Source organism: Dendrobates tinctorius, unplaced genomic scaffold (assembly GCF_039654945.1).
Source record: "Dendrobates tinctorius isolate UK_male_01 unplaced genomic scaffold, ASM3965494v1 ptg000040l, whole genome shotgun sequence".
NCBI classification, from domain to species: Eukaryota; Metazoa; Chordata; class Amphibia; order Anura; family Dendrobatidae; genus Dendrobates; species Dendrobates tinctorius.
Window position 1 is genome coordinate 35,283,799 of NW_027361708.1, and position 25,315 is coordinate 35,309,113.

Below are 25,315 nucleotides of genomic sequence, written 5' to 3' on the forward strand. Positions count from 1 at the left end.
ACTCAATGTAAGTCAATGAGAGCCAGAAGGAGGTCAGAACGAGGCCTCATAGGCTTACATTGAGAACCTGTGACTGTTACCTTTGACTTCTAGTCAGTCAGAAGTTGGTGTCACAAGATAGTGGCACGAGACAAGAGTAGCACTGATAAAAGGTGAAGACAGCAGCTGGAGAGTTAGGGAACTCCAGTGCTGAAAGTAAAGAAATTGCTGGAGTGGTGCTTTAATGACTATCAAATGAAACAGTCTTCAGAAATTTTCTCCATTAACTTTAATTTGGAAAGCTGCATGTAAGAATATTATCAGTGCAATTAGGTTTTCCAGATCTGTTAAAACTGGAAAGTAAACTGCATAATTTCAAAAATCGAATTTGGAATTTAGATGGTAGAGATGCAGCAAATCATGAATTTTCTGAAATTCACATTTTCTCTCACTCTCACATTCCCTCTCCTGTCCACCATCCCAAGGCTTATGGACTACTTGAGATTTGCCGCGAGAATTGAACCTGGCAAATTCAAATTTCTAAAGGTTCAATCATTTCTTTTAGATATCTGTTAGATATTTCAGCATATGCTAGAAATAACAAAATGTGAAAGAGGTTACGTATTTCTAAACTGACATGATCTCTCTCCCAAAGACAATGGCACACCATTCCATGGGTCATTGCTATCATTAAGGGCTGTTTAATTCAATAGAGCAGTAGTACCAGACACAACTCATGGACCAGTGGGATGCGGTTTCTCGAAGAAAGCAGAGATGGTCTTCTTATCGTGTACAGCCAAAGGGAAGGCAAAACAAACATTTCTATGAAAAGATGTTCTGATATTGTTGACTTTTTTAAACTAACATGGTACCAAACTGTTTTTTAATAAAACAGATGTATCAGCAACAGGTCTTCGCTAACATTCAATTTACAGTAATCCTAACTGAAATGTATTTACATGTGTGCATTTTTAGTAGGAAATATAAAATATGAGCAGAAAAAACTTTTTCTGATTAAAAAAATATTTCCTCCAGGTTTTTCTGTTGTGCAGGTGACAGCCACGGATGCGGACAGTGGACCAAACCAGCAGCTAAGCTACAGAATTGAAAGTGGTGCTCAAGATAGGTTTCTTATTGATGCCATCACCGGTGTCATACGTGTTGCCAATGTGACTGTGGATAGAGAAGAAAAAGATTCCTATAGGCTGATGGTTGTGGCCGCAGACCACGGTACCACGCCTTTGTCTGGAAGCACCACAGTAATTATCCTGATTGATGATGTGAATGACTGCCCGCCAGAATTCATTAATCCGGTTCAAACTGTGAGTGTCTTAGAGTCTGTTGCCGTGGGAACAATCATAGCCGAGGTTACAGCCATCGACCGAGACCTCAACCCTCGTCTGCAGTATTACATTATTGAAATTCTGGCCACAGATGACACCAACGCAGTTGTGCCAAATCAGCAGTCTGCTTTCGCTATTAACTTCAATACAGGTATTTTCTTGTTCCCTTTTTTGGTTTGAAGAAGTTTTGGCAAATAATTCGGAATTGACAACCATTCCACTATTTTCTGCGTTACCCTTTCTTGCCAATCTCACACTTGCTTTCCGGATCCCCTTACTAGTCTTTACCTCTCTCTATTAACAATTCTCAGCTCTCTTGTTTTCTGCTAATTTTTAAGTATCCTGATACTAACCAAATAAATCTTTTCTTTTTCCTTTCTTTTCTCTTTCTTGCTCACAATCCTGAAGGTTTGATCTGTATCTCTGTGAAAGCCTTCCCTGTCTGACTTATTCGTTGTCCTCCTCCATCATCATCATCATCATGATAACTGTTCACTAATGCAATCTCATACTCATTGCTGGCAAGGATGGTATCTTGGTCATCATAAAGGGCAAGTGTCCCTTTATTGGTTGTTAAGCCTATGCAGACTGAACTTAAGGGTCACGGTATTTTTTTCATGAATAAAAAAAATTTGCATTTACATTGTGAGATTTCAGGAAATCTGAAGACAAATAACAAAAGAATACTGCGTATTAAGTATATTATAAAGTCAATGAATACAAATGGCTGTTTGTCTTACACAGTATGGTATAGTATTTCTTGTACCATTGTTTGTGACATATCTGTTTCTTACCTTTCTAGGAGCAGTTATGGTAAATTCTCCTTTAGATAGAGAACTAGTGGCTGCATATGATATTGCTGTCTCTGTTTATGATAATGCAAGTGAAGTGGTTGATCGATCAGTCAGTGTCCCAAATGGTAAGTATTCTTTACTGCATTGAAATCTTTTTACCTGACCTTTTAGTGCCCTAAAAAAGTATTCATCCCCCTGAACTTTTTTTACATTTTCTTTCATGTTACATCCACACACTTAAATGTATTTTATGTGATATGCCAACACATAGTGGCAAGTATTTGTGATATGTAAAGGAAATGATACTTGATTTTCTAAATATTTTAAAGTATATATCTGAAAATAGTAACATGAATGTGTATTCAGCCCCCTGTAGTCATACCCCTAAATAGAATACTGAGTGACCAATTGTCTCCAGAAGTCACATAGTTAGTAAATTGAGTCCACCTGTGTGTATTTTATTCTCACAATAACATATAACTACAGATGTTCTTTGAAGACCTCAGAGGTTTGTTTGAGAACACTAGGGAACACACAAAATCATGTAAACAAAGGAACACACCAGACAGGTCAGGGATAAAATTGTGGAGAAGAGTAAAGCATGTTTAGTTAATAAAAAAAAAATAGCGCAAGCTATGAACTCACGGAGCACTGTTCAAAGCAACATCCTAAAATGGAAGGAGGATGACACAACTGCAACCTACCAAGATATTGCCATCCAGCTAAGCTGAAATCCATGTCCACCTAAGCTGTGGGGATATTTTTCTTCAGCAGTTATAGGCAAGCTGGTCAGAGTTGATGGGAAGATGGATAGAGCTAAATACAAGGTAATCCTTGAGGAAAACCTGTTAGAGGCTACAAAATACTTGAGACTGCAGCATAGGCTCCCCTTCCAGCAGGACAACAACCATGAACATACTGCCAGAGCTATAATGGAATGGTTTAGATCAAAACATATTGATGTATGTGAATGGACCAAAGCCCAGACCTAAATCCCACTGACAATCTGTGGCAAGACTTGAAAATTGCTGTTCACAGACGTCACCATCCAATCTCACTGATCTAGAGATAGAATGTACAAAAATTTCAGCCTCTAAATGTGCAAAGCTGGTATACATATCCCAAAAGACTTGTAGCAGTAATTGCAGCAAAGGGTGGTCCTACAAAGCATTGACTCAGGGGGGCTGAATACAAATGCACATCACAATTTTCAGATTTATACTTTGCAAATATTTAGAAAACTATGCATCATTTCCTTTACACTTCACAAATACTTGCTACTTTGTTTTGGTATATCACATTAAATTCTAATACAATCCATTTAAGTTTGTGGATATAACATGTAAAAATGTGGAAAAAGTTCACAGGGTGTCAATACTTTTTCAAGGCAATGTAGTTGAAATGCTCAGTTTTGGTTATCGCAAAACTCCAATTATAATCTACTGCGGGACTACACAAAAGTTAATATCACTTTTTAATCCATCATAATATACCATTGACCATGACTTTTGAGACTTCTAAATTAACTGTTAGATATAAAAGATAAAAGGTAGTCTTGAATGGACATTCTCTCAAGTCTAGTTGGCAATCTCAAGCTTATAGCATTCTATTTCTCATTCACAGCCAAACTGACAGTCAACGTTCTGGATGTCAATGACAACACTCCTAGATTTCGTCCCTTCGGAGTTACCGTTTTTTCTCAGAGGATAATTGAAGGTGCTACCCCAGGAACCACACTACTATCAGTGTCTGCTGTTGATCCAGATAAAGGACTCAATGGTCTGATTACTTATTCGCTTCATAACCTTGTACCAGCAGGATACGTCCAACTCGAAGACAATATGGCAGGTATAAGAAAATAAACTCAACTTCCGAAGCCATTTCCCAGCATCTTCCTTTATTACATTTATGGTGTAGAAAACCTAGAGTATTAAGCACATAAGAATCCTGTGTATTATTTTTTACATAACAGGAAAGATTATCGCAAACCGTACTGTTGACTATGAGCAGGTGCAGTGGTTAAATTTTACTGTTCGGGCCTCAGATAATGGTTCTCCTCGTAGATCTGCTGAGATTCCAGTTCACCTTGAGATTGTGGATATCAATGACAACAATCCTATCTTCAGCCAATCGTCCTATCAGGTAAATAGTGACTGCATTATGGAATATTTGTACGTTGGATTTGGAGCATTAGTATTCCATGAGACCTAATTTTTTACTCCTTTTTTCTCTCTGCTGCCTGAGATAGCAGCACTTTATAGTTACTTTACGTGTATATAATTAAAGTGGTCTGCCACCAGATTTCACAATCACAATCTCTGTACGTTATTAAAAAGATCTTGTAGATCTGATGAAGCTGATGTACTTACTATAAAGAAAATCAATTTCTGAACAGTTTTTATGCCTAAATTTGAAATCAGTATATGGACTCAAGTGCTCATTTTAATACAGCAAAGATATCGTGAAAGCAATATACATCCATTCTGACATCAATTTAATAATGTATTCAGGGTTTTTTTTACAATCTGGTGGCAGAACAAATTTATTACCATTGTAATCACAATTGTGTGCAGAAAGTAAATGTGATAACTCTCATGATGGTCAAAAGACTGCTAGATCTAAGCGAAAAGTTGACTTTTTCTCGTAGAGCAGGCAGCAATGACAATATGTAGATAGATCTATATGCCACATGCACTTGAAATTCGACATTCATGTTTATGGGGGAGTGAGGAGATAGAACAATTTTTTTCTTTACTGTATCAGTCATGTATTCTATGATGATATGCTGAATATGTTATTGTAGTTTTGTTTTGGTTTAGATAATTGCCTTGATAAAGGCCATACTGGCCGAAACGTCGGCGACATTGTGTGACTGATATATGTTTTGAATAAACTCCTATCTGCAATACATATTTTTGCCTCAGGTTTTACATGATTGTTTATATTTCCCCATTATTTGATTATAACCAGATTATTACCACATGTCAAAAAATTTACCAGTTGGTGAAGTGAATTTTAAAGGGCATGTCACACTAAGAGATATCGCTAGCAATATCGCTATAACTTGTGACATTATAGCGATATTGCTAGCGATATCTCTGTGTTTGATACTTACCTACGACCGGCTCCCCCGCTGGTTATCGCTGATCGCGCGAGAACGTTCAGGACTGTTTCTCGTCGTCAGCTTCCTGCGGCGCTTCCTGCTGTGACGACGAGCGACGCGTGGAGCCGGGCGGGAGGACGCAGGATCGCCTGGTGTGACAGGTAAGTAGCGACCCCCGTCCCCAGCGATGTCGCTAGTGAGATCTGCCTATGTGGCAGCTCACTAGCGACCACTTAGCGATGTACCAGCGATCCTGACCGCGTCATATCGCTGGTCGGGATCGCTGGTACATCGCTAAGTGTGACAATACCTTAAGAAAACCATCAGACTCAGCAGTCATGATCTGCAGGTTTTTGAGTTTGTGTATTAGAATAATTAATTGAAAGGAATGTGTTCAAAATAATAGCAGTGTGGAGATCAATCAGTGAGGTCAATCATTCTCTGAAGAAACAGGTGTGAATCAGGTGGCCCTTATTTAAGGGTGAAGCCAGGACATGTTGTACATGTATTTCTCCTTGAAAGCCTGAGAAATATGGGTCATTCGAGACATTGTTCAGAAGAACAGCATACTTTGATTAAAAAGTAGATTGGAGAGGGCAAAAGAAGTGCAGACACAGATAGGTTGTTCAGCTAAAATGATCTCCAATGTTTTAAAATGGAAAGCCAAACCCAAGAGATGTGCAATAAAATGGAAAACTACCATTCAAGTGGATGGAAGAATAGCCAGAATGGCAAAGGCTCAGCCAGTCATCAGTTCCAGGACGATCACAGACAGTCTCAAGTTACCTGTGAGTAATGTGACAGAAGACGCCTGTGTGAAGCTAATCTCTCAGCAAGAAGTCCACACAAAGTCCCACTGCTAAAAAAAGATGTGTACTGAAGTGGATACAATTTGCTTAAACTGGCCTAAAGAGAAATGGAGAAACAATTTGTGGACTGATGAAAGTAAAATTGTTCTTCTTGGGTCTAAGAGCCGCAGACAGTTCGTCAGACGACCCTCCCAAACTCTGCATTCAAGCCACAGTACACTCTGAAGACAGTGAAGCATGGTGGTGCAAGTATCATGATATGGGCATGTTTCTCTTACTATGGTTCCCGCCCTATTTTCCGCATGCCAGGGATCATGGACCAGGTGGCATATAATAAAATACTTGAAGAGGTCATGTTGCCTTATGCTGAGGCTATGTGCACACGTAGCGTTTTAAAACGCTCACTAAAAACCGGACTCCTTCCCAGAAATCGTGCGTTTTTTTCCACCTGATTTCACCACGATTTTACCACGATTATGATCGCGATTTTGCCGCGATTTTCGCGTGCGTTATTCAAGCATTTGAAGCATCGCTTGGAAAGTGATTGACAGGTTGGTCACACTCGTCAAACATAGTGTTTGACAAGTGTGACCAGGTTTTTACTATTGAGGCCGCCTATGCGGCATCAATAGTAAAAGATAGGATGTTAAAATGCTAAAAAAAAAATAAAAAATCGGGGTATATTTACCTTCCGGCGTCCCGCGCTGCATTCCCGGGCCTCAGCGTTCCCAGTAATGCCTTGCGAGACCTGTGATGACGTAGTCTCGCGTTGCTATAGCGATCTCGCGAGACCGCTAGAGTCACGTGAGACTACGTCATTACAGGGCATTGCCGCAAGGCATTACTGGGAACGCTAGGCCGGGAATGCAGCGCGGGACACCGGAAGGTAAATATACCCCGATTTTTTATTTTTTATTCTTTTTTTCACAGGGGTATGGTACCCAGGGCCTGGAGGACAGTCTCCTCTCCTCCACACCGTGGGTACCAACCGCACATGAGACGCTTAACTTCCCGCATGGTGGGCATAGCCACATGCGGGAAGTAAGCGATTCTCATGCATTCCTATGGGTGCGGAATCGCGGCAATTCTTTGCGATTCCGCACAAAAGAATGAGCATGCTGCGATTTTTTTCTGCGATGCGATTCCGCCGCGGAAAAAAGCACAGCATTAGCACAGCATGTGCGGAATACCATAGGAATGCATGGGGGGCGTTCTGTACACAATTTTTAAGCGTTTTCGCAGCATTTTCGCGCCGAAAATCGCGGCAAAAACGCTTAAAAATCGCTACGTGTGCACACAGCCTGAAGAGGATATGCCCTTGAGATGGTTGTTTGAACAAGACCCCAAACACATCCGTAAACAAGCAAAATCTTGGTTTCAGTCCCACAAAATTGAGGTTCTGGAGTGGCCAGCCCAATCCCCAGACCTTAATCAGATAGAACACTTGTGGGATGATTAAAAATGCCATTTCTGAGGCAAAGCCAACAAATGCCAAACAATTTTGAGATAAAGTCCAAGCATCCTAGGCTGAAAAAACAGGTGACAGGTGCCAGAAGTTGGTTGATTCTATGCACCAGAGATGTGAAGCAGTTCTAAAAAACTGTGGGTATACAACTAAATATTAGGTTAGCGATTCACAGGAATGATAAATCCTCAAAAAAATAGTACATATTGTGAATTTGTAAAGACAAATGCAGACACTAGTAATTTTTAGAACAGGCCAATGCTCATTTTTTGTTGTTTTCTGTAAAGTAGTTGAAATCATATACATTTCTCTGTTTTGAATTAGAAAACAGTGTGCAATGTTCCCAATGCATGGAAATAAAAACTAGTATAAAGATTTTGTGATTAATTCATACAGTGAACATACAGTTTGATAATATCAAATATTCTTGCATTTTAGAAAAATGATACCTACAGAAGCCTAGTTGTACTGTTGAATTTTCAGATGTGCCGACAGGATGCAGTTCTTGTCATATGTAGGATAGGAAATAAATATTAATGTCACTAAGTTTGTATGTCTACATGACCTACTGTATATATAACAACATTTTTATGAGATAAAACTATTTTTTTATATCACAATATTTATTACTGTATATTTATATTCATGGTCGTAGACCATGGAATAGTTTAACAGGATACGGCTGTTCCCTGTTATTCTTTAAAGTATTTTCTTATGCATACATACTTTAAATGAGGGCATGTACAAGATGCCAATATTTTCTGTACTTCCTTTGTTGCTTACTTGCAGTAGAGACATAGCTAACCTTATTTGTTTAAAAAGATTTATCTTCTAATCCGATTTCTAAATTTAAAATTTTGAAAACTTTTCAATTTCCCCCCAGAATTGATTAAGTAATAATAATACTTTCCTCAGTCAGTACTACAGTATGTAATAACCATTTGTTTTAATCTTATTCAGGTGCATGTAAAAGGTTGGGCACCCCTGGTGAAAATTACTGTTATTGTGAACAGTTATACAAGTTGAAGAAGAAATATGATCTCTAAAAGGGCTAAAGTTAAAGATGACAAATTTACTTTGTATTTTAGGCAAAAAAAATATACTGTATAGTGCAGTGGGGTTGCTGCAGTATGACAGACAGGCAGTGACCAAGGAAATTTCAAAAACAAACGTGTTTAATGTCCAAAACCCACAAAGAAAAAGGCACACAGCATCCTCCGGATCACAGCCAGGAATCAAAGCAGTCCGTATCCGAGACAGGTTGCCATGGGAAAATGCACCACCGTGCTTTGCTGAGGGGTGCCAGGCCTTTTGGCTTCGCTTGGCTCCGTGTTACTTCACACCAGCTGAGCTTTGCAGAGCCACCTGCTCTGCAAGTTTGCAAACCAAGACAGACACACCCAACCCTTTGCTGCAGGGTTTTTCAATGCAATCAATGCAATGCAATCTGTGGCCATGGGCCACTTGTAAGACCTGGCCTGGAGGGAGCGAACTGAACCACTACCATCCTGTAGTTCACTCCAAAGATAAAAGCTCATGCTGGATTTTCTTAAATCTGCCTTGGGAAAATAGCTTGTCCAAGACCAAACTTACTTTTATTTTGCACTACAATCACAGCTATACCTGTGACTGAAATGCACTCCAGCAGTCTTAATATGCTTCTAAGCTCATCTTGGGGGACACATAATGACCCTCGCATATAACACCTGTCACTGCCTCACAAACTTGTGGGGTTGAACATTTGTCACCATACAGGGGGCCAGTGACAGGGCATCCACATTTCCCTGCGATGTTCCACTGAGAAACTAAAGTATTGTAGGGGCAGGAACCATCTGGTGACCCAAGAATTCCTCTCTTTTGCATTGTTCATCCAGATGAGGAGTGAATGGTCAGTTATCAAACGAAACTGACGCCCGAGCAAATAGTATCGTAGGGAGTCCAAGGCCCACTTAATCTCTAAGCACTCCTTCTCCGCTATACTATAATTTTTCTCTGCCCGGGTCAGTTTCTTGCTCAAGTAGGTGATTGGATGCTCATCCCCATTCACCTCTTGCAACAGTACTGCTCCTAGACCTACCTCTGAGGCATCTGTCTGCACAATAAATGTTTCCTTAAAGTTGGGGCTGATGAGGACCGGCTGTCCACACAAAGGCGACTTCAGAGACTGGAATGCTTCCTCAGCTTGACGATTCCATTGGACCATAACCGATATGTTACCCTTTAACAGGTCAGATAGGGGAGCTGATCTCCCAGAAAAATTGGGTATACACCAATGGTAGTACCCAATGATTCCGAGGAATGCCTCACCTGTTTTGTACCTAGCAGCTTGGGTCAGTTTTGGATGGCCTCAATCTTATTTATTTGGGGATTGATAAACCCACGGTCAATCATTTACCCTAAGTACCGGGCTTCTGTGAATCCTATCTCACTCTTTTTTGGGTTCGCTGTAAACCCCGCGATTCTGAGAGAATCCAGCACTGCTTGTACCTGAGACAGGTGGGTATCCCAGTTAGTACTAAAGATGACTATGTCGTCTAAATATGCCGATACGTACTTCCGAAGAGGCTCTAACACTATGTCCATGAGCCCCTGGAATGTGGCCAGAGCCCCATGTAAACCAAAAGGCAAGACAACATAGTTATACAGAACCTCTGGCGTTCTAAAAGCGGCCTTTTCTTTTGCCGATTCTGTCAGTGGGACAGCACGGTGAAGTACTGGGCCTCCCCCAGTCTCTCAATTAGCTCGTCCACCCACGGCATTGGATAGAGGTCAAACTTGGACACCTCATTTAATTTTGTGAAGTCATTACAAAAATGTAATGATCCGTCCGACTTTAGAGTTAGTACAATGGGACTAGCCCACTCACTCCATGATTCCTCGATGACTTCCAACTGAAGCATTTGCTTCACTTCAGTCACAGGCTTCTGACACTCGGTATGGTTTCATCCGTACCCATACCTGGGGCTTGGTGACAATGTCATGCTGCATCATCAAGGTCCGCGTCGGCAATTCTGAGAATATGTCCATATTCTGTTGCACCAGAATAAGAGCTTTCTATCGCTGCTGTTTTGTGAGAGCATCATTTATTTTAACCTGACCCCTGGCCATGTCCTTTGCCAGGGACAGAGGGTTCCCCATTGGTACGACTGGAGTCACCTCCGTGACCAAACATTCTCGGAGCTTCCAGGCTTTTAACAGGTTTACATGGTACATTTGTTAGGGTTTCCTCTTTCCGGGCTGATACATTCTATAATTTACTTCTTCCACTTTTCCCTGTATTTCATATGGTCCATGCCACTTGGCCATGAGTTTACTATCTGTGGTGGGAACTAGTACCAACACTCCATCCCCTTCTTTAAAGGTCCTGACCGTGGCTCTTTTATTATACGTTTGGCTCTGCGCGGCCTGGTCATCCATCAGATGATTCTCCTTTACTATGGGCCGGACTGCCGCAATTCAGTCTTGCATGCTTGCCCACGTGCTTGGCTTGATCACACTCCGATGTGAGGTTGGCTCCTGTTTCCACATCTCCTTAGCTACGTTGAGCAACCCCCCTTGGATGCCTGCCATACAATAACTCAAATGGTGAGAAACCTGTGGACACCTGTGTTACCTCATGGATAGTGAACAGTAGATAGGGCAATAACATATCCCAGTCTCACCCATCCTTGGAGACTACCTTTTTAGCCTCATCAATCCACAGGTCTTGTTTCCAAATATTTATCAGGATTGTTTAGATGTTCTTTTGCCTACTTCTGACACTGAATTCTACAGTGAGGATGCAGTAGAGCTTTTCTTCTGATCACTCTTCCATGAAGACCACAATTTGTGCAGGTGTCTCTGAACAGTAGAACAATGTACCACAAGTCCAGAGTCTGCTAAATCTTTTAGAAGGTCTTTTGCTGTCAAGCAGGGGTTCTGATTTGCCTCTCTAGCAATCCTACGAGCAGCTTTCATTGAAATTTTGCTTGGTCTTCTAGACCTTATCTTGACATCCACTGTTCCCGTTAACTGCAATTTCTTAATTACATTTCGAACTGAGGAAAGGGCAACTTGAAAACGCTGTGCTGTCTTCTTATAGCCTTTACCTGCTTTGTGGGCCTCCACCATTTTCAGAATGCTAAGCAGCTGCTTATCAGAACCCATGGCTGCAGTTTTTTGGCATCCTGTAGATGCCTCTCCATTACTAACCTTTGGGCTTGATGTCAGCGGCCATAAGACAGCTGACATCAGTCACACAAATATTACCCCACTTGCCACCACACCAGGACAGGTGGGATGAGCCAGAAATCTATTAGATGTGACTTTTCTGAGACAGTTGCAGGCTGCTATTTTTAGCCTGGGGGCCAATATCCATAGCCCCTTACAAGAATGAGAATACCAGCCCCCAGCTGTCTGCTTTAGCTTGGTCGTTTTTTTTTATTATTTATAAAACACCTTCAGCACCTTGGATTTTTCCTTTCTATAGATTTCGTTTTTTGTTTTCCTTCTTCCCAAAGATGAAATTATCTGACATGTGCCAGAAAAGTTGCGGGCTCATCGCTGGAGCTCGTATCAAACAGGGGGAGGTGACCTTTGAAGTACCTATATGTCCAAGGTCATAAATGGGTTAAATTATTTTAAAAAATGACATGGGAAACCTCTATTTTCAATTGCACTCAGGTCTGAGCTCTGGCTTTGCCATTCTAAACATTTGATCTTCTTCTGCCTATGCCATTCATCTTCAGCAGTTTTTGAAGGTTTTGAAGCAAAGTTGACTGAATCATGGAACTGTTCATTATTCCATCCATCTTGTCTAAAGTCCCAGTTCCAACTGCTGAAAAATATTCCCAAAGCATAATGTTCCCTTCATCATGTGCTACTGTGAATATAGTGTTCTTTTAGTGATGCACAGCCGAGCTCAAATATTTTTATTTTTAAGAAACGTCATTCGTCTTGCCACCTTACCCTACAGGCCAAGCATATGAACAATACGGGGGATTGCTCATCACATGAAGTAAACAACTTGTACAACATGTTGTCATAGGCCTCTTGGCAGCCTCCCGGACTAATTTATATGATTAACATGATGTCTTTTCACCAATTTTTGAGAGATGCCCAGTTTTAGGTAATCTCACTGTCATGTCACATTTAAGCCACTTCTTGATGACCATCCTCACAGTGTTGCATATTATAGCTAAAGCCTTGGAAACTACAGTACATGTCACAATTTGATGTTACGGGTTATAGTTGTTACATCTTTTTTTGTTTAATTTCAGTTATTTATTATGAAAAAAACCCTTTTATCACTATTGTAGCAATTTTTTTAAGTATCACCATATATTATGTATGCACCTGATGAAGGAGCTGTTCCAGCTCTGAAGCACATTGTGACTTTACATGTTTCCATAAACTGCTTTCCAGTACTTTGGCAAGTGAGGTTTATCATCTCACCCAACAACACAAACCAAAGAAAGCTGTATAATGTGTTGGTGTCCAAAGACTTATGTCTATATAGTATAAATTTCCTGCAGATAGCTTCTACACATGCCAAATGCTATAAAAATAAGTCTCATGTTATAAAACTGTAATTGAAAGGGATCTGATCATAAAAATAAAGTTCCCCTTTCTCAATGGAGCGATTGCTTTTCTCTTTTGATGTAAATAGAAGATAAATAGCACAATTCAACTAAGTGACAGACTGTAGAAGTTGCTGATTGGAAACTCTGTGAAGGTTAGATATTAAGTATTAGATATTAAGTATTAAAAGATTTGAACAATATTATCTGTTTCATACACTTTGAAGAACCAAAGGGATTTGTGTCACTCTTTATAATTTTTTTTATAAAGAGGATGTTGCCCTAATAGGCAAAATTTACTTTATAGGTTAGGTTAAACATATTTTCCTAATATGTAAACTACAAGGTTGATATCTGGAAGGTTATTATTTTCTAAGAATGAAATCACTGGTTGACGTCTCAAATGCAAAATGCCTATTAAAAGAAATATCTTATATTAAGGATGAGACTAGGGTTGGTATTCCTTTCACAGAACACAATTTTTTTTATAGTTGAAAGGCTTTCTTTTATTTCAGTGCTGATGACTATGACTTCCTTCTACACCATATATTAAATATTCTCTCTTTCTAGAAACAAGTATTCGAGGACATTCAGCTTGGTTCAACGGTTCTTCAGATTAAAGCAACAGATGCGGACTCTGGGCGCTTTGCTCTCATTCAGTACAGCCTTGTTGATGGAGAGGGAAAGTTTGGGATAAATCCTACAACGGTAATTGCTTCACATGCTTAAAATTATGTCAAAGAGGGTCTGCCTATATAGTAAACGCCAACTTGACAGGTGCTGTTTGTGCAACACATTCTCCATAGTGATATCATAAACTAAGCAAAACCAAATGTTAAGCGCACTAAGTCAATAAATGTTGTAGACCGAACTTCCATTTGGTACTTGCTGTATCTCTGTATCTCTTACATTCTGCACTGTGCTTAAAGCTATACATGACAGATTCCCAAGTAAGAGTTTTTATTTTGAATCACCATTACTGTCATTTGTTTCAACGGAGAGTGACCTGCGAGTCCAGTCTTTAGAAATCCTCCGGTTTTAGAACATGTCCACTTTGTAATTTTAAAAAATCCTTTTAATTTGGGAAAAGCTTTGTCGAGAAATTGAGGTTTGTCAGTGTGATGGCCCGAAATGTTACAGAGTAATTTATCAGCTGGTATGCCAGTCTTTAGACATAAAATAGCATGTATATGGGAATATGTTTCAGTCCGTCGTACGTAGTTGTAAGTGAAGAAGTACTTATAATATAAATTGTCAATACTCATCTCTCATTTGTATGGTGGTGGGCAGAGGACTGCTCAGAATGAGGATAATCTCAAACTTTTATAAATATAACATTCAGGTTTTTCAATTAGGATGAGATCTCTAACAGAGATTAGCCATTAGTACATTTACTGTTCGTTTCTGAAATGACTAATAGATGTCAATTAACTGTTAATTATTGGATCATAACATCTTCATATAAGTGTACTTGTAAATGTTTTCTTCATAATTGCCAATTTAAATCGAAAAGAGAGAGTGAATATATGACTAATCTGTACATAGCTAAGCTATAAAAAAAAGGCTCATAAGAGATTTCATGAATGACGGCATGGGGCCACTAGGTTTAATTATCTTGGAGTTTATAAGGGATGTTGAGTCTAAAGCATGATCTGTTTTGTATTCTTAACCCGTTATGGCATTATACTGTGCTGAAGGAGGAAAATTCCCAGATGGCCATACCCTGTAGTGTTGGACACAGGCACCAACAGGTGGAAGACACTTATCAGTTGTTAAATGATTGTTTTTAGTCATCTGCTTGGCAGATAAGGTTCAGTGTTGATAAATGTAAAGTTATACATCTGGATTCTAAAAATTTGTAGACTTTAAATATTATAGGGGGAGCAAAACTGTGATTCTAAGTCACTACTCACGAACAAGCCTTGAGGCAGGGTTGTGAGGAGGTCTAAGGTCAATTACCAGGAGGGCTTGTAATACAGATGTGCAATACAAAGAGTGATCAAGTAAAAGTCTGTGGTCTAAATGCCAGGAGGATATGACAAGATAAGGGGATCAGATAAATGGACAGTAAAAGGCCAAGTCCAAGGTCAGGTACCTGAGGTCAGAGAGCATCAAGATCAAAAATTATAGCACACAAATTCTAAGTCCTTCAAAAAGATCAGTGAATCAGGCACATAGCAAAGCACACACCTCACAGAACAAAGATACAGCTGACAGAGACCAGATGCAGACATCCAGCCAAATAGCTTGGGAATCATTCTGAACAGGAGACACGTGTAGGAAGCCCAGCATGCACCAATCCTGATTGAACTGTCACTCACCATAATGATAGCTCAGCATGCCTAAGCCTCAAAATCGACAGCCGAGCTAACTATCAGTATACTGATAACTCAGCATCCCCCTGCCCTACATTGTATGGTTGAGCTACCATTGACCACACTGAGAGAAGGAATTGTGACTAGGAGAGTCACTTTTAGAAAAGGATCTGGATATACTTGTAGATCACAGACTAACAGCATGGTTTGTAAATCATCGTCTTCTGAGACCAGCATGATATTGTCATGTCTAAAAAGAGGCAAGGACAAGCGTGATAGTTCCACTTTACAAAGTTTTAGTGTGACCTTATCTGGAAAATACCGTTCAATTTTGGCCACCAAGTCAAATGGATACACTGGCATTAAAAGTTGCAAAGAAGAGCCACAAAACTGATAAGAGACACATAGGATCTTATTTATAAGGAAATATTAAAAGAATTACAATTATTTAGTTTTGGGAAGAGACATCTATGGTGGGACATGATTAACCTGTACAAGTACATAAAAGGCCCAAAAAAAGTATAGTCAAAAGTTATTTCATGCAAACTCCCCTCAAAATACAAGAATACACTCCCTCTGTCTTGGAAAAAAGTTTACTCTCCACATGATACAAGCCTTCTTTATCCTGGAACTATTAGTCTGTGGAACAGTCTACATCAGGAGGTGGTCCTGCTGGAAGCATCGACAGTTTCAAAAAGGTTTAGATGCTTTAACACCTAAGTGATAGAGCTAAATTTGGCTTTAAAGAGTGTGAGATAGCACTCCCTGAGTGTGTTGGGGGAGACTCACTTGGCAACGGGATTAAAGCACACAGGAACATTTTTTCACAAAAAAAACAGTCTATTTGGTTTATTAACTCTGCATAAACAGCATAACGTAAAGTCCATTTCATTACATCCATGAACATATCATGACCACCAGTCTGTTCATGTAGCAGATAAACCTCTCTGCCGTATATTACAATACCCTTGTCTGGAGTTACCTTCCAGGACCTCTGCTCCACATGCTGACTCCTTGTCAGTCCTGGCTTCCAGAGAAGCTGCCTTACTAGGATCACTGTCCTGTGACTTGCTCTGCAAAGTCCCACCCGACAGTCCAGACCCTTAGAAGAATGGTAGCTTCCCCAACACAGTAGCCGTCCCAGGCTTTGCAGGTACAACGTCTCACCACGTGCTATTCAGGAAGTCTGTCCACTACTAGGACCTTCCAACACAGACCATGTGACCACACCACAGTCTCATTATATCGCTCATAACCACACCCACAGGTGAGGTACCTATCACATGGGCTGATCACATGATTGTGACATCACTGCATGTCCTCAACCTTAGGGAAAATTCAGTCCAAATCTTATCCTGCTGGGAGAAATATATCTTCCATCCAGCACTACCCCTTTCACTGCACCACAAGAGGTATTCCAATCTCCAAGATCGTATCTCAATATGTAGTATGTGTAATAATAATATTAGCAAATACCTCCCATTAGAAATGAAGTATAGTTTTTCTGATTCACTATGTCTATTGCCTCATGTGCAGGCATTGCAGAACCTTAGGCATCCATGGTTATGTCCACTGGTATAGTGACAGTTAGTTAGCTACTTGCTAGAGGTCGTAACCATGAATACCTAAGGCCCTGCACATGAGAAAAGAGACACATCGAATCAAAAAACTATACTACATTTTTAATTGGAGGTATTTGCTAATATTATTATTATTATACCCTACAAGTGACCCCATTTTGGAAAGTAGACCCCTCAAGCAATGTATCTAGATATTTGGTGAACATTTTGAGCCCCCAGTTGCTTCACTGAAGTATATAATGTAGAGCCATGAAAATATAAAAATCTAAAATTTGCATTTTTACATGACTAACTGGAGAAAATGGATGTCAAAATTTGTTGTGCAATTTCTCCCATATGTGCAGCTGTTAGACAGCTATAAAACATGCAGGGTTTACCCGTATATGGCAAGCAATTCATGGTGCATACCCAAGCACTTGATGCAAACTTGAGTAGTCGTAATGTTTTTTTTTACTTTTGAAAAAACCCAAACCTCAACCCCAATCCTAACCCTTAGCCCAACTCTAGCCCTTTGCTCAACTCTAAATTAAACTGACTAAGGGGATGACATAAGGGGGATGATTTCCTAATTGTTGGCTTTTGATCACTGTGTTAGGGTCTATCACAGTGATCAAAAGGAACCAATAGGAAAAATTCTTAATAGAAGGATTGTCACAATTAGGAAAGCATAATAATTACATGTATGCAGCACTTAATTGTATTTTCCCTTGTATTGATAGAATATTATTTATCCTTGGTGTTACAAACAATCTTAATACATAGTCGAGTATTCCATTTACAGAAAAGCAGGTCACAGAGCTCTCAAAATAAAAACCCATTTTATACTCAGCTGTAATGTATTGTTTCAGGTTTCATTCAGATATTCCTTTAGGATAAATTAACCCCTTCCTGACCGGACAATTTTCCATTTTTGCACTTTCGGATTTTCTTCCCTTTATCCCAAAAGTCATAACTTAGCCGTGTGAGAACTTGTTTTTTTGCCGGATGCCTTTAATGACACCATTAATTTTACCACATAGTGTACTGGAAAGCTGAGAAAAAAATCTAAGTGTGGAAAAATAGAGATGCGCAATTCTGCAATAGTTTTTTAGATTTTGTATTTACAGAATTCATTTTACAGAAAAAAATGACCTGGTAATATGATTCTCTAGCTCAGTACAATTATGGTGATACCAAGCAGGCAGTTTTTGTTTTATTTAAGTGGTTAAAAAAATTCTGAAATTTGTCGAAAACAATTTGGTCTTGTTGCCATTTTGTGAGAGAAGTAACGTTTTGAAGCTTTGGGAGATCGGGCTGTGGGAGGTTTTTTTTATGTTTTTATTGATACCATTTTGGGGGTAGATATGATGTTTTGATCATCTCTTATTTCATTTTTTTGCATTGTTGTTTTGGTTGAAAAAATGCAGTTCTGATGTTTTGATTTTTTGTGTTCACGGCTCTGGGTTATAAACTTCTTTAAAGTACCTGGGGGTCCAAGGTGCTCACTATGCATCTAGATACAGTCTTTGAGGGGTGTCATTTCCAAAATGGGGTCACTTGTGAGGGCTATCCATTGTTCAGGTACATCAGGGGCTCTCCAAAAGCAACATGGCGTCTGCTCTCAATTCCAGCTATTTTTGCATTCAAAAAGTCAAATGGTGCTCCTTCCGTTCAGAGTGTTTCCATGCACCCAAACAGTAATTTTTCCCAACATATGTGTTATCGGCATTCTCAGGAGTAATTGCACAAAAATGTTGAAGTCCATTTTTGAAGTTCACTACTCTTGTGAAAATTAAAATATTTGGGGCTAAAACAATATTTTTATGGGAAAGATGTAACTTTTAATTTTAAGGCTCTATGTTATAAACTTCTGTGAAGCACTTGGGGGTACAAGGTGCTCACCACACATCACCATGAGGGGTGTAATTTCCAAAATGTTGTCACTTGTTTGGGTTTCTACTGTTTAGGCACATCAGGGGCTCTCCAAACATGACATGGGTTCTGCTCTCGATTTCAGCCATTTTTGCATTCAAAAAGTGAAATGGTCCTCCTCCCCTTCTCAGCCCTGCCATGCACCCAAATAGTAGTTTTCCCCTATATATGGGTATCGGCGTGCACAGAAGAAATAGCACAACACATTTTGAGGTTCATTTTCTCCTGTTACCCTTTTGAAAATAAAAAAAATTGGAGCTAAAGTAACATTTTTGTGAACAAAGTTAAATGTTCATTTTTTCCATCCATATTGCATTAATTCCTGTAAAGCATCTGAAGTGCTAATAAACTTCTTGAATGTGGTTTTGAAGATGTTGAGCTGTGAAGTTTTTAGAATGGTGTCACTTTTGGGTATTTTCTGTCATATAAAACCCCAAAGTCACATTAAATGTGATGTGGTCCCTTAAAAAATGGTTTTGTAAATTTTGTTGGAAAAATGAGAAATTGCTGATCAACTTTTAAGTCTTCTAACTTTCGAACAAAAAAGTTGTGTTTAAAAATTGGGCTAATATAAAGGAGATGTGGTAAATGTTACTAATTATTTTGTGTGACATAACTCTCTGGTTTCAGGGCTTAAGCGTTAAAAAAAATTTGCTAAAAATTTTGAAAATTTCAAAATTTAAAATTTTTTATTTTCACAAATAAATGCAAGTTTTAGCGAACAAGTTTTACTACTATCATGAAGTACAATATGTCAAGAGAAAACATTCTCAGAATCACTGGGATACGTTAAAGTGTTCCAAAGATGTCACCTCATAAATTGACACTGGTCAGATTTAATAAATGAGGCCCGGTCATTAACCTACAAAGTGGCTCAGTCCTTAGGGGGTTAAGTAAATGATCACATGATGTAATAATGCTAGACGAGTATAATGTATTAGATACAATGGTAGAATGTGTAATCTAAGAAAAACTCTTACGTTGGAGCCCTGGATATTCAAACTGCACATCTACTACAAAATCCAAACATAACTCGTATAACAGTAAACTATGCCTTGCCTTTATAATCTACTTCATTTAATTTAATTTAATTTATGAATGTGAGATAGATACAGTATTACTAAAAACGTTAAATTATTTTGTATAACAGGGGGATATATACATCTTATCTCCACTGGACAGAGAAAAGAAGGATCATTATACTCTCACTGCCATTGCCAGAGATAATCCTGGGGATATCGCAAGCAACCGCCGCGAGAACTCTGTGCAGGTGATTTCACATACATGACGTGTTTCATTGATTTTGATAATTTAGATCATTCCTTCAGCTAGAAGATTTTTATATGTACAGTTGTGCTCAAAAGTTTTCATACCCCGGCAGAATTTTTGCTTTCTTGGCCTTTTTTCAGAGAATATGAATGATAACACCAAATCTTTTTCTCCACTCATGGTTAGTGGTTGGGTGAAGCCATTTATTGTCAAACTACTGTGTTTTCCCCTATTTAAATCTTAATGCCGGGGTATGTAAACTTTTCAGCACAACTGTAGCTTGAGATGTACAGTACTATTTAGATTTTTAGGCAGGTGTGGAAAAATTGTTGCAAAGTAAGAATGCTTTCAAAATAATAGAGGTGTTAATAGGTTATTATTAATTATTATTATTATTATTATTATTATTATTATTTAACACAAAAGAAAAGTTGGTGAACAAAAGAGAAATCTATATCAAATTTATATGCCTTCCAACATCATCATTTCATCTATGTACACTTGCACTTAGTTTCTTTTTTAACTCAGCAGGGAGGTTCATATTCACATATGTAGAAATCCTTCTGTCTCTTCAAGTAATCCAAAAAAGATTTCATGATGCTGAAATCAGTAAATCTAGGAGTGGGAAGCAGAGTGCACGGTAGGATGATACCCTATGGAGGGAGAGTGGCTAGTGGATAAATTCTCCAGGAGACAATGAATCCAGTTGGATGAACACTGTATTGGTGTCTTTATCGAGTGAAAAAAAAAAAAGCCAATGATGAGACAAGGGGCCAAGCTCTCTTGGGACCATATAATCACTTCCAAGATTTTATTTTTCTTTACACTGAAAACAGTTCCTAATGACACTGACTATATGTTTGGAGTCGTGACCCTGCTGTAGAATACATTTGGAGCCATTCAGATATTTCCCTGACGGTATTGTATGATGGATAGGTTTCTGCTTCTATTTTTTAACATTAGCACTTCATTAATTCTGATTACATCCTCATCTCCACTTGATGAAATGCAGCCACATTCTTGCAAGGAAGCTCCACCATGCTTCACTGCTGCCTATAGACACTCATTATTGTACCCCTCTCCATCCCTTCAGTGAACAGACTGCCTTCTGTTACAGCCAAATATTTCAAATTGCGACTAATCAGTCCAGAACACCTGCTGACATTTTTCTGCATCCCAGTTCTTATGCTCTCATGTATAGTGGAGTCACTATGATTTTTTGGGACACAATTATTGCAAGATGACCACTTCTGGCGGAAGTTCTCCATCAATATATTGATGTAGTTGGATCCCACTGATTACTGCCAGTTTGGATATAATGGTACTGATGGACATCATCCAATTTAAAAGGGAAGTATGCATTATGTGTCTTCTTGTGCTGAACTGATTTAGTTGGGCAAACACTGCATCCACAGCCCTTTATGTTGCCCAATTCTTGGTGTTTCTTCAAAAGAGCTTAAACATCACATCTTGAAATCCCAGTCTGCTTTAAAATTTTTGTCTGGAAAGACTTTGCTGATGCAGTATAACTACCTTGTGTCTTGCCATGATGTATGACATAAAACTGTCTTCCATATCCTCATCTTTGTTGCAAAGTTTGACTGTTCTTCATCCAGTTTTAATCCTTCCAAGCAGCAGTTTTTTTCAGTTAATGACTGTTTCAACCAATATATGAAAACGATGATCATTGTCACTTGTTTGATATAATTAGTTACTCATAGTCTTTACTATAATCCTATAAAATCTTTGATTTTGCACAAGTTTACCCTGAGGAATTACTGATGTTTTGAAAGTGTGAAGATCTGAGACTGTGGGTTGTAATAATCACCTATGCAAGTTAACAATGGAACTATTTTTTATTCTTTACATCCATGGTCTTACGACAATTCTGGGTAGATGGCCACATTACAATGCTCCCCAGTCCACAAGATCCCAGCCCTGGGGGCCGGTAGTTCGACTGCCCCTGTACCAGGCATTACCCACTATCTCTCAACTTCTGGTTGGCCCACAGCTCTTGTATTTCCCACCAATATAGTCTGTAGTCACAGCCCATGCTCCTCCTGTTAGGGCTGGTGGAACGCACCAAATAATAAAATAATAGTAAGGTGTGTTCACAGCTCGGGGTCCACCGTGCAGAGGTGGTAAACTGCTGCTTAGTAATGGCGGATGTATATAGCAGTATACAAAAGGTCACACGCAGGTTAACGTAACCCGGTGTGAACAAGAGCCGACTCTGTTATGTCACAGAGCCGCAGTACCGCGGAACATAAATGTCAGAGCCTGTTAAGACACACAGCACTCGGCGAGAGAGCGCTCAGTAAATAGTCACAGAACTCAGCCCCATTGACATGAGGTCTGAGTCCCTCTAGACCTACTGAGCATGCGGCGTCGCACCTACGGATGCCTCTAATGTACACTGACCACAATGGAGTGCAGACTATGTGCACCATGGTGTACAGATAAAGCCACCGGTGGATGCTGATGCCAGTCTCTGACTCTGCCTCTACCTGGACCTCAGCCTGGGTGCTAGCAGGCTAGGTTACACAACACATGCGTACCAAGCGTAGGGGTTTCCAATGAGTCATTCACCACAGACATTCATACATGCATACAACACTCACTCCACATGGTCTAATCTTTTTCTATATTAGCGCATGACCACAGAGCTGATCTCTGCTCAAGGACCTTAAAGGGACCAATTTACGAGGAGCGAACTTAGTGGACTCGACTCGCAGCCTGATGTTACGGGCGGAGAGCCACACTAAGTCACCAGGGGAGAAGGTTGGAGCAGGATACCGGTGTGCATCCGCGGAGGCCCTCATTCTCTCCTTAGAGGCCAGAATAGCATCCTGGGTGTAGTCCCAAATATCACGTGCCTCCACCGCCCAGTCTGCCACCCTAGAGTCAGTGGAAGACATGAGCATGGGCTCTGGGACATGAGGATGTTGGCCGTAGTTAAGGAGGAATGGGGTCTGGCCGGTGGAATCGGCCACAGTGTTGTTCAAGGCAAACTCTGCCCACGGCACCAAGGATGCCCAGTCATCCTGCCTGGCCAAGACAAAATATCGGAGATATGTGACCAGGGTCTGGTTGGCCCTCTCTACCAACCCGTTTGTCTCGGGATGATAGGCCAAGGAGAGATTCAGATCAATACTGAGCAAGCGACAGAGCTCTCTCCAGAACCGAGACGCAAACTGGGGACGCCGGTCACTGACAATCTTGTCTGGCATGCCATGTAACTGGAAAATGTGTTTAATGAACAACACTGCTAGGCCCCGTGCGGAAGGTATCCGAGAGAGAGGCACCAAGTGCACCATTTTAGAAAAATGGTCGGTGACGACCCAAATAATTGTGCTGCCACTGGACCTGGGTAGACCCACCACAAAGTCTATGCCAACCATCTCCCAGGGGCCTGTCCGCCACCGGTAAGGGGTAAAGTAACCCAGCAGGTCGTTCCCGGGAAGACTTATTCTTGGCGCAGGAGATGCACACCTGAATATAGTCTCTGACGTCACGGGCCATATGCGGCCACCAGTATGTCCTCGCCAAAAGTTCAACTGTCCGCTTAGTACCAAAGTGTCCACCCATCCTGGACGCGAGAGCCCAAGAGAGGACCTCTGGACGCAAACGGGCAGGGACAAAAGTCTTGCCCGGGGGTACAGACTCAAGGGTGACTGAAGCCACTGTCCTCAGGCTCTCAGATGGTACATTTAACCGAGGCTCCATCTCCTCCTCCGCTGACACCGCGGAGCGAGAGAGCGCATCGACCCGGACATTCTTCTCACCGGAAAGAAAATGTAGGGTGAAATGGAACCGGGAGAATAGAATCATAGAATCATAGAGTTGGAAGGGACCTCCTGGGCCAACTGGTCCAACCCCCTGCTCAAAGCAGGATTCGCTAAATCATCCCAGTCAGATGTCTGTCCAGCCTCTGTTTGAAGACTTCCATTGAAGAAGAACTCACAACTTCTCATGGCAGCTTGTTCCACTCATTGATCACTCTGTCAAAAAGTTTTTTCTAATATCTAATCTGTGTCTCCTCCCATTCAGTTTCATCCCATTGCTTCTAGTCTTTCCTTGTGCAAATGAGAATAAAGTTGATCCTTCTACAATGTGACAGCCCTTTAGATATTTGTAGACAGCTATTAAGTCTCCTCTCAGTCTTCTCTTTTGCAAACTAAACAATCCCAAATCCTGCAACCTTTCCTAATAAGACAGGGTTTGCAGACCGGTCACCATTCTGGTCGCTCTTTTCTGAACTTGCTCCAGTTTGTTGATGTCTTTTTTAAAATGTGGTGCCCAAAACTGGACACAATATTCCAGATGAGGTCTGACCAAAGAGGAGTAGAGGGAAATAATGACTTCACGTGATCTAGACTGTATGCTTCTTTTAATACATCCTAGAATTGCATTTGCCTTTTTTGCTGCTGCATCACACTGTTGACTCATATTCAGTCTGTGATCTATTAGTATACCCAAATCTTTTTCACATGTGCTGTTGCTTAGGCCTATTCCTCCCATTCGGTATATGCTTTTTTCATTTTTATTGCCCAGATGTAGTACTTTGCATTTTCCCTGTTAAAAACCATTCTGTTAGTTGCTGCCCACTTCTCCAGTTTATTTATATCTTTTTGAATCCTCTCTCTCTCTTCTCTAGTATTAGCTATCCCTCCTAGCTTTGTGTCATCAGCAAATTTAATCAGTTTACCCTCAATTCCTTCATCTAAATCGTTGATAAAGATGTTGAACAATACAGGGCCCAGGACAGAGCCCTGTGGTACCCCACTTGAGACATTCTTCCAACTGGATGTGCAGCCATTTACGACCACTCTTTGGGTCCGATCACTAAGCCAGTTATGAATCCACCTAACAGTTGCCCTGTCCATTCCATACTTAGTCATTTTTTCAATAAGGAGTGTATGAGATACTTTGTCAAATGCTTTGCTGAAGTCAAGATATACTATATCTACAGCATTTCCTTGATCCACCCAATCAGTGATTCCGTCATAGAAGGAAATTAAGTTAGTCTGACATGACTTATTAGTTACAAACCCATGCTGACTCTGTTTAATCACTTCATTCTTATCCAGGTACTGACATACATGTTGTTTAATAATTTGTTCAAAGATCTTTCCTGGTATAGAAGTCAGACTCACCGGCCTATAGTTGCCTGGGTCCACCTTCTTCCC

General features: G+C 40.2%; 1 protein-coding gene across 1 annotated transcript in view; it reads left to right on the top strand.

Moving 5' to 3' along the window:
* Window positions 1–25,315, top strand: part of CDH23 (cadherin related 23) — a 1,761,581-nt gene that overhangs the window by 1,653,140 nt on the left and 83,126 nt on the right. The window contains exons 46-51 of the mRNA XM_073574902.1: window positions 1,015–1,473; window positions 2,125–2,241; window positions 3,740–3,964; window positions 4,089–4,258; window positions 13,622–13,759; window positions 20,008–20,127. Of these exons, the coding sequence (XP_073431003.1) occupies window positions 1,015–1,473; window positions 2,125–2,241; window positions 3,740–3,964; window positions 4,089–4,258; window positions 13,622–13,759; window positions 20,008–20,127 (1,229 nt within the window). The remainder of the gene's footprint in view (window positions 1–1,014; window positions 1,474–2,124; window positions 2,242–3,739; window positions 3,965–4,088; window positions 4,259–13,621; window positions 13,760–20,007; window positions 20,128–25,315) is intronic.